Raw genomic sequence first — 15,421 nt, 5'->3', positions numbered from 1 at the left:
AATCTTTGTCATTTTATCATCAATGCGTGGATACGAATGCCCTCCATGGGTGTCAAAATTGCTCTATTTCCTAATGGTTGGTACATCCTTACCAGCTTTTCTCTTTCTGAGAATCGTTTTGAAATTTTCGACCATGCAATTGCTATATTTATCCAAGATTTATCCTTTGCTCGGGAAGTTTTGGGAGGAAGGACAAAAAAGAGATTGATAGAGGAAAATAAGAGGAAGGAAAGGAAAATGAAAAGCTTACACATTTACTATTTTATCCTTTATTTAGTAAGATAAATAATAGTTCTTTTGGCAAAAAAATTAATAATATCTCTTAACACATAATTAATCAAATAATCCAAAAAGGCAAGATTGTGATTTCATCATGATTCGTGAAATTCTTTGCTCATTCTTTATATTTTCATTTTATTTTGGAAAGAAAATAAATGAACTAAAACTATAATTATTTTCTCTTTTTTTTTTTTAAACAAAAAAGTATGTGTCCCTCTTTATTTTTTCGACCCAAATTTTCCTTTTTTTTAAAAAAAAAAATCCTCATTTCAGACATAGAGTTAGCTACTTATAAGGTAGAAAAGACCACTAAATTTGTTGATTATCATAGGATAGATTCCAAAGTCTATGGCAAAGCTTACTAGCCAGCCATGATCGCTCCAGCCTAAAATGCCAAGCTCAATGTTCTCCTCAACATAATCTTTAATGACTTTAAAAGATAAAACCATTATTAAGGTAGCGAAATTCCAATCTTATTAAAAAATTTAAAAAGTTTAATAATGCATTTTGCTAATTTAAAAAGCATGTAAATGTACCAAGCAAATCAATGCGAAACCTTTCTTCGCAGTTATATTGCGTACATACCAGGAAAATATGAATCTTACATGATCATTGAAAACTTGATATATTTCAAAGAACATATTTTGCTTGCAAATTAATTATTAGATGTTCTAGAGAACATAATTACATATAGCTAGAAATGCAAGGGCTCAATAATAAATATGACAATCTGCGGGACGTCCAATCATTTCTTCATAACGCAAAAGGCAAACTAGACCTGCATGTTATTTTAGAATTCCCCCATTCCAGAAAAACAAAAAAGAAGTGTAGAATTTGTATAAAAAGTACCGGGAAAAAGAATTAACAAAATTACCTTTTTAAGTATGATTTTTAGGATTTTGTTATCCGTAACGATTATGCCACGTTCTAGACTAAATTTAGATATGTACACCGAAAGAAAGGAGAGTCAGTCCAGCATGAATGATAAGAGGCTGTCTCGTTAGCCAAGGAGACTGCCTACGAAACCACATGCAAATTGTAGACCTGCAACTGCAAGTTGCTTTAGTCACTAAAAACATGCAATTGGGGCTGCAGGCAAGTCATCCTTGGCTACCAAACGAGACTCTTCATCTTCATGTAGGACCTCTCTTCCTCATAGGAACTTAATCCTAGCCTGTATACTTTTTAGCCAAATCTTTGGATACTAAAATGTGAAACTCTCTGTCAGTATTTATAGCCAAGATATGTTCATCGTTTTATCATAACAATAACATAATCCACTGGGGTTCACCAGTAGAGGTTGTTGTCGTGGAATATATTCTTGAGTTGATTTTTGCATGGCCAAGAATTCGCCGTCCAATATCTCATGACGGGTCTAAATTAAATTTCCCCAAATTAAATCCTGAAAGATACTACGAGTCTAGATCTACAAAACATGAGTGTTTAATCAATCGAGTTTACTATGTATCGACCCTTGGATTGTTTGTGGAATAGAAGAGAAAGGAACAAAATCTATGAAGAAATTAATACTTAATTGGGTTAGAGTTGGAAATATGCAGATAGGAATACTGATGAAAAACTTACAATTTGAAATTGATTGAGCTGCCCTTTCTTTTTCATCCTCTCCTTTCCTTCCTTGTGCTTTTTGGTCGTTTGCTATATTCTAATTCCAACATCATCAAGTACTCGACAACTCAAATGGATAATCCAAAAGTCAAATATCAAAGTCCTTGTTATTGGCCAAGGCCACATTACACTATCTGATTGGTGGGTTTGAGATTTGAGTTGTGTCGTTTTCATTCTTTTATCTTTTAAATAAAATTATTGCAATACATTACATTTCCGGTTGATTTTATTAATTAATTTTCCACTTAAAAATACACAAAAAGATAAACTCTTTTAAATATTGAATACTTTAAGATAATTGAAAAATAAATATAGCTACCATGCAAATTGATCCTCGTAACATAAGTTGTGCGATTTTATGTAAGAATCAAACAGCAGTATTTCAACGGATAAGCTAAACGCCTATAACAATATTATACCAATCTTCTTCCATAAAGAAATAACAAAAAGAAATAATTCCTTATTTGATTGTGTTTCCTGTCCCTTTCTCAAATCATTCACTCAATGAATTGAAATGGTGGGAAAGTATATTAATTCCTGTGGCACGCGTCGAGCTTACATATTAGCATTGCTGAAGCCCCCCACTTAATGGATCCAATTAGAGAAGAAAATCTGTGTATTATAGAGTAATAATAATAGTCATGCATTTGGGTTCTCTAATCTAATTTCTTTGTTCGTTCCACTGGAATCCATCATGAAAGAAGTAATAATAGAAGAGGTGATCATAAGGAATCGCATCCTGCCTCACAGGCTATATATGTTCACTTAAAATTCCTGCATAATCAAAGATTGCCAGTTATTTTATCCCATGCCTTGTTATATGCATTATTAACATTTGATTTGTGGTCTTCTATTAGCAGTATGGCCTAATACATACACACACTCTTGTACTTATAACTCTTATAAATTTACTCCATAACTCTTTATACTTCAAGTTTGATCTATTAAACACTTGAACTCAATAATTATTTAAAAAGAAAAAGGTACAAAAATACCTTTGAACTTATTTAAAAAGTCCAATTGAATTCATATCCTATTTTTTTTGGCTCAATTAAACCCATTAACTTTTATAAAGGTCTAATTAATTTATAATGCCAACAACATCTAAAATGCTATTAAGTGTAAGGGTCATATTATTTTGAGAACGCAATTAATAAATACTCTGAATATTTTAAAGTCATATGTCTATATCACATGAGAGAGATAAAGCCACTTTTTTTTAATTTTTGCACAACTAGTATCTATAAACCCTAATTTGAAAATAAGAGTAATGATTTCTTTCCCCACCTAAAATTGCAGCAATATTTTTGTCTTCTTCATCACGCCCATTTGTAAGTAGATGGTGAATACAAGTTGTTGAGTTAAATTACATCTCATCACCTTCAATATGTTTTTACAATAAAACTATAAAGATGCATACTTCATGGAAAGAGACCAATTATGGACTGAGATTCTACAGTTGCAAGAGCTATGATGTAAGTTAAATAAAAAAGAAGAAGTGACTTTCTCTCTCTCACATGATCTAGGCGTGACTTTAAAATATTCAGAATGATTATTATTCATGCTCTCAAAATAATGGGACCCTTACACTTAACGACATTTTGAATGTTGTTAGCATTAGGGGTTAATTAGACATTTTATAAAAGTTAATGGATTTAATTGGCAAAAAAAAAGGATGAAAACTTAATTGTACCTTTTATAAAAGTTAATAGGTTTAATTAAGTAAAAAAAAAGGATGAGAACTTAATTGGACTTTTTAAATAAGTTCAAGAGTTCTTTTGCACCCTTTGCCTACTTAATATATAAACACCTAATAGCTCTCTAAATAGAATTTGTTAATTCAATGATATGGCAAGCACCTAAAATTTATAACTCATAAGTAAGCCTATTTCTAATTTCTCTATGGAGAAACACTCAAGAAAAAAGAAGAAGCTTATTTGATCACGTTGACGGAATGATGGTGGTGTTGCTACGTATCTTATACTAAGTATCTTAACATTACAACTACAACTCTCGATACTTGTTGTAGCTCAATCAAAAACGTTGCAGATGAGCTTAATTTCTTTCCAATCTTTACAACACTTTTGATTTATTTGAAAGCTTTAATTTGAATACTACTCAGGTTGTGTCTCTCATTCATAGATGCAGTGTTAACGTTGCTCCTAGTACTTGTAATAAAGGTAAATTTTGAAAATTGTGTGATTTTTGATTTCAAGTATGAACTGGATTTTGTTATTGAGTAAATTTAAAGTGAGAGTTTTGAATGGATTTAAAGCTAGAGGGTTGTGAATTATGTGTGGTTATAGTAAATTTTGTATCTTTTACCATTGGATCTTGAAGGTTAAGGCAAAAAATTAAAAAATGAAAGGAAAGAAGAAAAAGAAAAAGTAAATTACCCATTACTTCATTCATACAGTGTCTTATCAATTTAGCTTTTTTTTTAAAAAAAATTGAAAAATAAAAAATCTTGAAGTTTATTACTTATTGGTTTAATTCCAACAATTATTTTTAAATTTTAATTTCTTTTAAAAAATATATCATATCTTTTATTTAGATTTGCTTACGAATATGTTGTTTAATCAATTGATAATTATATATCTTAATTTTGTTGCAAGCATAGCTAGTATATTGATCGGTCTACTTTCTTCAAATAAAAAATAAAGAGAAAAAAATGATAAAATAATAAAAAGAAATGTGATATTTATTCAAAAATTATAATTAACTATTTTATTGTCACGGTAAATTACAAAATGAATTTCACTCGTATGTAAAGGAGTAATAGAGCGCGTTATAAACTATTGGGTGTTTATATATTAAGCAATTGGCGAATTTATATATCTAATAAGTCAAATTAAATAGAGAGATTTGTCTGGCTATTTTTTCAAGTAGAGGCGACTAGTTATGTATTAGGCATAGTAGTAGAGAATGACAGGGATTCCTGTTATGTATGTGTCTTGAACTTCAATATTATTAAGACCATTAATAAGAAATATTTCATCTATTCAAGGAACCTCTTACTTCAAAGAAAAAGAAAGATAAAATGCAAGCAATTATGCGGGTATAATATTGGATCAATGGAAACACCTTGTCAAATTTGCAGAATATTAGGCCATGGCCTCCGAAGGGCACAAAGCCCTGAACCCAGGAACATACCGCAGCCCAGTACCCAAAAAAGAACAAAGAAGGAATGGGCATTCACTTGAGTCCTGAAAACCGTTTCTCAAATCAAAATCAAAGGCATGGCATGAATAAAGGGTGCAAATTAAGCCAACTATTTGGGATCCCTGAGATTAACTTTTTCTGTGGAAATTTTCTGGATTTTTACTTTACTTTTTCCATTTTAGAACCATACGAATATAATTGTTATCAAATTACATAATATAGTTATGAGATTATGACATAGCAAGTGATAACCATTATTCTTCTAACTGTCAAGTTTTATAACTATTGCCCCAACATGCTTGCAAGTTTAATAAATTTTTCATCATTTTACCATTTAAAAATTTATATATTAATCGTTCGGACTCTTAACACACCATCACTTGAAATTTAAGTTTAAAAAATAAATTTTAATTGAATTTAAACCTTTATTAATTCATTATTTTTGGTATTGAGTAATTAATTGGGATCTAAATATACAAATATCTCAGCAAATAGAGCTTGAGCTCAAAAGGCTTGAATTAAATTTAAAAAATGAAAAATCCACTGCTATATATAACATTGAACATGAGACTTTTTTTTGTATCAATTATTAGAAAGGATAACAATCACATTTTTCTTCGGTTGAAGTCATCACGCGTTAGGCTTTTCCACGCATGGATCCCACACCTTTTTATATTTGATAGATCTTAGGATTATGAATTATGAATTATGAATTTGCTATTTACATTACATGTCTTATGCTACACGTTTTTTGATAATCACATTTGCATAATTTCTTTATCCTATATTTTATACGGTGTCAAAAGAAAATAAAGAATTTATCCTATTTAAATGTGGAGGAGTGAAATTGCATTTAAATTAAATATCTAAAAATAACTGAAGAAGTTTTTCATCTCAAAATTAAATAGAAAAAAGAAAAAGAAAAGAAGAGTTCCCGAGAACATGAAAAATTAAGAAACGGACGGGAGACATGGGATTTGCCATTGTAAAAGGAAGGTAGCAGTAGTAGAATAAGAATAAAAAGGGTACAGAAATATTAAAAAATGTCTTTCGAGGGGCAAAACTGCAAAAAAAAAAAGAAAAAGAAAAAGATGGTACTAGGAACTTCCTACCAGTATAAAGAAATGGACGGTGGATTTATATCTAAAAAAAGGCGTGAAGGATGACGTCATGGGTGACGATGTATGACCTCGGGAGCCGCAAGTTTCCTCTTTTATACAATCATGTCGTATTTTTTTAAGATCCTTTCCACGTGATCGGTTTTAATAACTGTCCAAATTCAGTTTTCAACGCATAAAAGAATTCCAGTCGGTTTGGTTGGTTTTCAAAGTAAAGTGCAATCAGCTGGAGTTGGGTTGAACCGAAGATTTCGGTTTGGTTAGACCATTTCTTTTAGTAGATAATGACACGTGGCTCGGTGGACAAATCTCCTATCCCTTTTTTTATCAATGGCTTTCTTTTCTTTTACTCATTGCAACGCTCATGAGAATCATGGGTTCACACTGGCTGACCAAAATTAATTATGTTGCTATTCCTACTTTTCTTCTATGGTCCACATCACTGCTTTAAGATTAATGATGGACCAACTACCAATCTATCTAACCACTATAAGATGATAATTCTTTTCTAAATAATCTCATTGAAATCATCAGTGATTTCACTTAGTGAATTCTTTTAAGTGAAACATCTAAGCCTGTATTGAACAAAAACAGATTAGATTGAGGTCCCTAATAAAAACAGATGAGTATTCACAGTAAACAAACCAACTAAAAGTCAGAGGTGAAATCTGAGTATTATTAAGTAACCCTAATCATTAGTCTAACTTAAACATAAAAATATTAAATGGATAAGAGGTTTCTAATTTTGGAAACGCATATAATATTTAAACTTATACTATAACAAGAAGTTGAATATATATTAGTAATTTGCTTTCTCCCTTTTAATTATTACCAAGAAAATACCTTTCAGCAGTAATAATTCTCTGATATGGCGGACCACCTAATCCATCCTCATTTCAATACGAGTCAACTAATCCAACGACCGATATTTTAAAAGCTTTGATATCGGAATAAGCCAGCTCAGCTCAAAAGATATTATTCTCTTTTCTTTTTTTTTTTTTTTTTTTTTTGAAAAAGGGCTCCATCTTTTACAAATTTATCAATCTAATCCAAATCCTGCTTTTCTCCCTCGTTTCGCTCACGTGACATGTTCCTCTCACCAAGACCTTGCAGTACAGACAAAATACATTTTAACGGTCCCCTATCAAATTAAACTGACCGACACTTCAACAGTTAAGGTTGCCTTCTGCTAATTTTGTCCATATACTTGATGTTTATAGGGGAGTAGAAATGCCCTCCGACTGCTCCATTTAAAGTTCATAGCTCTATGTTATTTTATTTTCTAAAATTTAGATTTAGAATCAGTTTAATTATATATTTGTAATTTCTGAACTCGGCTCAAGAGAAACTCTTTTCAATCTCAAATTTAAAATTTCATTTAACTTCATTTAATTAATATCTACTGAATTTTTCGAATAGAATGTGATAATTGTTAGTTTTTTTATATAGTTCTTATTTAAATAAAAATAAATTATATACCTAGATAAAATAAATATTTTTTGAATTAACTATTACATGTATTCATTTTTCAATAAATAATAAAATTCATTCAATAATGTTTTATAGTTTAAAGCATTTTAATTCGTAATCTATTTTTTATATATATTAAATTAAATAAAAACAGTCTAGTGTTTATATTTTATAAAATAAATCATCTAAAATATTTTTAATATATTTATATATATTAATTTTTTATTTTAAAAGATTTCTATTATATAAAATTTTGATAAAATTTCTATTCGAATATGATTTTTTTCAGATTTTTTTTATATTTTGCAATTGATAATCTTCAATAAATTTAAAAATACTATTGAAGATGCTCTCGCACACAGATCTAGAAAAGAAAAATGAATTCTTTAAATCACTATTAACTGTTTGAGTAGGTAACCTATAGAGTTAATTTAACGATCACGATTTGATTTAAGACATCGAACGGTACAGGTGATTGAAATAGGTGATGGCGTTTCTATCCACCGGGGTACCCTAGTGTGACACCAAAACTAAAAGGGCAGGAAACGTCTGTATCGTGTATACATGTTTTTCTAGTCACACAAATGCCTCTCTTACTACATATTCCCATTCGCCATCTCCACGCCAAATAAACACAGCCCCAGCCACACTCTTCACCTCGTCGTTTCAAAGCTTTAACCCTTTCTCTTCAATTGTAGGGTTCTCAATGGATAGGCCTAAACCACAGAGCAAAGAAAGAGTTCCGTGCGATTTCTGCAGTGAACAAATTGCAGTTCTTTATTGTAGGGCTGACTCAGCTAAACTATGTTTGTTCTGTGACCAACACGTTCATTCAGCTAATTTATTATCAAGAAAACATGTAAGGTCACAGATCTGTGATAACTGCAGTAAAGGTCCAGTTACAGTACGATGTGGAACTGATAATTTAGTGTTATGTCAAGAGTGTGATTGGGATGCTCATGGTAGCTGTTCTGTGTCTGCTTCACATGATCGTACCCCAGTTGAAGGATTATCTGGATGTCCATCAGCTTTAGAGTTGGCTTCAATTTGGGGATTTGATCTTGAAGATAAGAACTTTGATGAATCAGAACCGTTGAGTATTGATGATATGGTGATGCAAATTGAGCCTTCTTGTTCCTGGGTGTTTAATAAGTCTAGTGGTTACCAAGATTTAATAGTGCCTAATGATAAAGGCATAATCTTTGGGAATATGAGTTATGGAGGAGAGATGTTGATGGGGTCGAAACGGAAGCAAAGTCCGAGTTGTGGGAAGGATAAGCAGGTGGTATATAAACAGTTGATGGAGTTATTAAAGAGGAATTTGATGAGTGCTGATGGTGGTGGTGATAGCGGTGGGAATTTGGTTCCAGAGACGCCGATTAAGAGTGGTTGGCAAGGGGATAATAATGCGGAGGGAGGTGATTTTGGGAATGGAAATCATGGTGGTGTCAATGTTATTCCTCAACAACAAGAAGTGGGGTTTACATCATTGCTTACGATGCCTTCACAGATGGATCTGAAGTCGATTGCTCGCGGTGAGCTTAGTACTGAGGATCATTTGATGTGGGACAACAATGCCAGTGCTCGTGGCACTCAGGTAAATATATAAAGTTCTCTTTTTTATTTTTTATTTTCTATTTTGTGAAAGCATTGCTGAGGAAAACCAAAGTTTTCCATTTTTTATCAATTTTAGTTAATTTGGATGTTATCAAGCGTGTCGATTTGTTTTGAATTTGAAAATACAACTAGGACTGTTGAACTTTCCATTTTAGGAAATTCTTGTCGAGTCTTTTTTTTGTTTTTCCTCTCTTTATATTGCTGTGATGTAAAATTGCTACGTGCATGCAGATATGGGATTTTAATTTAGGACAACTGAGGACTCATGATGAATCTGACCAATTCGAGATTGCATATGGAACAAATGGTGCCGGTTTCATGATAAAGAATTTTGGTGAACTAATGAAAGATACCTCACTGAGTAACGAAAAGCTGTTGGGAGATATGTACCGGATAAGTTGCCCTAATGCACATGATGATATGACATTATTTAATGTGAGTGCTTATTCTACTATATATGAGTATGATTCTCCCCCTTCAACTCTTTTTATATGATTTTTGTAGCAAAACTTTCTGGAAATTACTTGGTGTGGCATAAGTCACTAGGCACTTGCAAAGTGCTTAGTGCACTGGTTATTTTATTGTGGATTAAGCTTAAGCAGTTTGATGCTAAATCCATTAGTTCTTTCAATTTTGTTTATTAAGAATCATGTTATTATATATAACCTAATAGAAGAGAGATTCTTCTTAGATACTAATTGCCACTCGCATGCAGATTAATATCCGATTAGTCAGCTTCCGCTGCTATCCAGGCAAAATCAGACCGTAATCCCAGTTTTCAGTTATGCAAAACATATATAGCTCATATTGATGGCATCTTATCAAAACTTTTTTCCAAGTAGTTTGCAGGTTCATGTGTCTGAGTTAATGAGATTTAATTCCCTGAATGTATTTATGATGCATTTGAACCCATATTATATGACTTATTATCTATTATCCCTATCAAGTGCTAAGGTTGCTCTGTCTTTGTCTTGTGTGAAACTGCAGAACAACTCAAATAACCCAACAGCTAGCCAGGGTCCAGCCACATCTGAGAGCAACAACCTACCTATAGCAAGGGCATCACTAGGGTCAACTTTTGGCAAGATGAAGAGAACTTGTGGAAGCAAGGATGTTGAATTCCCGCAACAGAGAATAATTGTCAGAGGTGACAGTATGAGAACGGTGCCACCAACCAAGGCCGATATGGAGCAGCTGGCAAAGAACAGAGGCATTGCCATGCAGCATTACAAGGAGAAGAGAAAAAATCGAAGGTACCTCTTCATTTATTTATCTCGCTGCTGGTTTGTCGAGTTTGAATAATTAAATGCATGTTATGTACAGATATGATAAGCACATACGATATGAATCGAGAAAGGCGAGAGCTGACACCAGGAAGCGAGTGAAGGGTCGATTTGTGAAGGCTAGTGATGCTCCTGATGATTGAAGTAATGCTGTGGATAGAGCTTCTTGCTCTGATTGTAAATATTCACAGTAAATGTATAATTCAGCAGTCATTATTTCTGTGCTTTAATCCATGCAATGCGGGTGAAGCATGCATGCTTGCGCCTATCCATCCATTTGAAATTTTGGCCATTTTATAAGAGCAGAGATGGCAGGCGGCTGAGGAGAAGAGCAGAGATAAAAACTTGCAGGCTGGATATGATAAATGATGATGGTACATCCGATAATTGAAGAAGCTGATGGGCTTTTCTTACGCCCAGCCAGCTAGTTTCGAAACATATCCCGTTATAATCTATCAGTCAGGTTTTTTTCCTTGTCCCACGGAAAAGAGATATAGATTAGGCCTTCAACTTTGCATGAAAAATGCTGTAACCAAGTCATTGAACTGTGCTTGGCCTTTTCCGGTTTCAATCCTTGTTGTGACTACAAACCCTGGAAGTGCTTTTGCGATTGCTTGGAACTTAAATGGAATTCATGCGAAAACGCCATCCACGTATTGATTGGTGGATTGTCAGTGAAACAAAACTTGATAAATGAAATCCTGTAAGTCTAAATTGACATCATACGGGGTCTAGTTTCAAAGGCCTGGGCGATATGTGGCTGCAGCCATCAAGAAGAAGCAATCGAAGTTGCTCATTATTCTGTGTATAGCCAATTTCAATGAAATTATTTACATGAAGTTATTCTGGAGTCTGTTAGTTAGTAATTGCACTGTTAGTTGATAGTGAGTTGGAAGGTTTTGAGTGGTATAAAAAGTTTCGGCAACATTTAATGGTTCCTGAAGGGCATGCTTTCTTTTGACTTAAGTCATAAAACGAATTGACTGTCAAATAGGTGATAAAGCTCGTGAGGTACCCTTTGATAATTGGAATCCATCGAGTTCTGCCGATCCATGTGCCTGATACGCTAATCAGAGAAGGTGCTGTCCACTGTGTCATGAACTTGAACAACCTTCCCGTCTCTGCTCCAAATATTAGGGAAAATTCCTGGCCCCCGTTTCTGCAAATGGGACAGGAACGGACTGAGTCACTTGCCTCCATTTCTATAAAATTAATATATATTTTAAACAAATTATTACTTTCTAAAAAGTTATTATTTTTTAAATATTTTTTTATTCATTAGAGGAGCAATAAGCTATGAACTACACAATCATTTTTTTACATTTGACATAAAAATGAAAACTTATCTAGAAGGTAAATAATAATTAAACAAAGTGAATTACATGCAAACTGTAGGTATTTTTATCTTGTAATTCTTTGGAAAATATTTGCAATTAATAGATTTAGGGATGGTAGTCGAGCAGGTATTTTTAGGTACCTGATCCGACCGGGTTCGAATTTGAACATGCGAGTACTCGTTAACCAAATCTGATTATATTAAAATTTATTTTATTTAGAATATTATTTTAAATTTTACTAAATTTATGTTTAGGTTGTATTGATATATTGAATATTTAAATTTGATTAGTTTATATTTTATATTTTTTATTTACATTAATTTTGTTAGTATATTTTAAAATTTAATTATTATAAACGAATTTGGTAAACATATATTTATTTAATTATCTGAATATTTATATAAGGGTATTTGTTATCTATTTAAATATCTATAAATATATTTAATAATTATTTAATTTAAATGAGTTTTGATCGGATTCAAATAGTTTATGTGTATTTTTATTTGAATTTAGATAATAAAAATAATTTTTTAAACTAATTTGAGATGGATTCGGATATATATTTTTATTGGGATATCTGCAAATGATCGGGTATCATTCCAACATACTATGCTTGATTGATGATAAAAGAAACTGCAATAAAGGATTCATGAGCAATTTGACAAGCCTAATAGGCTTGGCTTGCTCTTCCAACGTACCTCACCCACGGTCGGGCTGATTCTGGCGAATCCCATGCTGCGCCGCTGTTCTAACAAGAAAATAATAATAATAATAATAGTAATAATTACCCCGAATAATTCTTGACAGGTGAATAATTCTTCTTAATCTTTTTCTGTAGCTTGGAATAATTCCTGAGACGTGCTCCTTGTTAATCGCCGGTCCATTTTACGGATTAATTTCTCTATATTCAAATTTCAATTCCAAAGACCAAAAGAAACAATATTAATTAAAAAATTTCCAGAAGTCATAAAACAAATTCAATTCTCCTTTGTCTTGCACAAAATTAAATAAATAAATAAAGAAAATTGTTTGTTGACTGTTCTAAATGTTGACTAGTAGCCATCCATTATTGTATGAACAGTATCATCTACCCAGTAGCCATTCTAACAGTTATATATATATAATGCAGTGCCTATTGCTCTACCGAAATAATGCTAGTGGACATCGGTTTGGATTTACTCCCTTATGATGGCATCAAGAATTCTAGTTTGTCTCCTACTTGCTGTTGCCATTGCCATGGTAGACTGCAATACTGAAGGTGTAAAATCTACTTAAATACTATTCTGTGCCTCTATTAATTTCAAATTCTTCCATATTCCTAGTCTTATTGGTAATTTTGTCTCCTAAACATTGCTAGCTTGATTTCTGAACAGTTGATGTCCTTTACTCCTGGAAAAAGGTACTGGTCGACCCATACGATGTTCTCCTTAGCTGGGATCCAAGTCTTGTTAACCCATGCACTTGGTATCATGTCACCTGCAACGTGGAAAACAGTGTAACAAGGCTGTATGTCTTTCCTCCTCAACTGATTAGTCTTTGTATTGAACCAGTTGTCTTGTGTGTTTGAGAATCAGATTCTTGTTAGCTTGACTTGTTCTTGGATTTGATCACCAAAGGGACCTTGGCACTGCTGGATTATCAGGACCTCTTGTTCCTCAGCTTGGACAACTGGTCAATCTTCAGTATTTGTAAGCCTTTTCTTTAGTAGTAATTCCTTAAACTTTATCAAATAGATGAAAAACTACATTAGATGGTTCTGCCTCAGCATATGTGCTAGCCCCCTCATAACATTAAAACAAGCTAGTTTCATCTGAATACTTGAACGTCTTAGAGTACGTTTTTGACGCACTTTTCCTTTACTGGCAGAGAGCTATCCGGTAATAGTATCAGCGGTTCCATTCCATCAGCCATTGGCAATTTAACAAACCTAGTGAGCTTGAGTTTAGACCGAAATCACTTGTCTGGGTTCATTCCAGATTCTCTTGGAAACTTGCGGTCTTTGCGGTTTATGTAAGTAAACGTTCAGTACAATCATAATTAACTTATATTTTCATGGTTTTGGTTCATGATCCAGTTTACATTTATGTCCTACAGGAGGTTGAACAGCAACAAGATAAGTGGCGATATACCAATAGAGGTTATTAGCCTTGTTGCCACAGGAAAATTGATGATATTGTGAGTTCACTTAATCCATATATAATTAAGTTTAAAATGATATAGTTCTGCTAAAAGGGTATTTTATTCTTGCTTGACATCAGAAGTTGCACAGATAAAATATCACAATTATCTTCTTCTCTAAATGATTTGTCAGGAATGTATCGGATAATATGTTGAGTGGGACTGTTCGCGCTTATAATCCAAAAGGTAACCTGGTTTCTCTTTGCTAGTAACCCATCTTCCAGGTGATTAAACTTTATAATTGGCATGTTCACAGATCTTATTTTGTTCTGTTTTCTTTGACAGAATTTGCCATTGCGACTATTATACAAGATCCTAAAGCTCCTACAAAGTGAACTCGCTGGAGATAGAAGAAGTGCATTTACCATAATGCTACAAAATAAAAGTGGACTTTTCTTGTATTCCATATTTCCTATGACAATAAACCTACCCATGTGCTTTCTACATATGTAGCATAAGCATTAAGAGTTAGTCTTCTCGTGGAATAAGAGGCATTAGAAGCAAATATATCATGTTCTCGGTAGAAATATTATTAACAATTCCACGTCACTAAAGAATAAAAATTATAAAATATTTATAAAAGTTAAAATCTAACCAACTAAATCATTAATTTTAATCATTTTAATACTAGTTGTACTCAATATCAAATATATTAGTGGGCTCTTGAACTTTTTATTTAACTCTCCTCTTAATTAATTAATCCTATTTCTAAAAATAATACATTGTTCAGTACATGAGCTCATATGATAAGTTCTAAATACATAAAAAGAAAGTCTAATTTTATTAATATATATATATTAATTTATGAAATCTGAATTCTTTTTGACATGTATGTTTAATTTTTGACACATAATATTTTTGTTTTGACATGTATATTTATTTTTAACACATGAGATTCAAGCTTATATGTAATTTTATAATTTTTTCTATTAATTTATTGATTCATAAATTACATTCTAATTAAATATTGATTCTAATACCAAAAATAGCACATTAATTATATTCTAATATTATATTAATTAATAAATAATTTTCTAATCAAATTATGATACTAATTATATCATAAGAAATAGCATACTAAATATATTTTAATATTATATTAATTAATAAATTAATTTTACAATTAGATAATAATTCTTAATCTATAAAATAATATTTTTAATTATATTTTTAATATTATATTCAATAATGAATTAAGTTTTTAATTATATAATAAATTTTTAATTCTAAAATAATAATAATAATTATTATTATTATTATATCGATATGTTAATTTATATAATATTAAAATTAGTTAATAAATAATTCTTAAATTTTTATAGTATTACATTAATAAAATTTTAAAAATAGT

The 15,421-nt window shown here is 31.7% G+C and overlaps 2 protein-coding genes across 2 annotated transcripts; both read left to right on the top strand.

Moving 5' to 3' along the window:
* Positions 1–8,151: 8,151 nt before the first annotated feature.
* Positions 8,152–11,398, top strand: LOC8275020 (zinc finger protein CONSTANS-LIKE 14). Its single transcript, XM_015715186.3, has 4 exons — positions 8,152–9,252; positions 9,504–9,707; positions 10,260–10,525; positions 10,596–11,398. The coding sequence occupies exons 1-4, from the start codon at positions 8,362–8,364 to the stop codon at positions 10,696–10,698; spliced, it is 1,464 nt and encodes a 487-aa protein (XP_015570672.1). The 5' UTR covers positions 8,152–8,361; the 3' UTR covers positions 10,699–11,398.
* A 1,595-nt stretch (positions 11,399–12,993) lies between these two features.
* Positions 12,994–14,577, top strand: LOC8275018 (leucine-rich repeat protein 1). Its single transcript, XM_002512590.4, has 7 exons — positions 12,994–13,150; positions 13,266–13,398; positions 13,509–13,580; positions 13,759–13,902; positions 13,987–14,067; positions 14,204–14,256; positions 14,356–14,577. Exons 1-7 carry the CDS (start codon positions 13,078–13,080, stop codon positions 14,403–14,405), a joined length of 606 nt encoding a protein of 201 aa, XP_002512636.1. The 5' UTR covers positions 12,994–13,077; the 3' UTR covers positions 14,406–14,577.
* Positions 14,578–15,421: the final 844 nt, after the last annotated feature.

This window comes from Ricinus communis, chromosome 10 (assembly GCF_019578655.1).
Source record: "Ricinus communis isolate WT05 ecotype wild-type chromosome 10, ASM1957865v1, whole genome shotgun sequence".
Classification (NCBI taxonomy): domain Eukaryota; kingdom Viridiplantae; phylum Streptophyta; class Magnoliopsida; order Malpighiales; family Euphorbiaceae; genus Ricinus; species Ricinus communis.
Note: the sequence above shows the minus strand (reverse complement) of the source record. Positions and strands in the feature narration are given on the sequence as shown.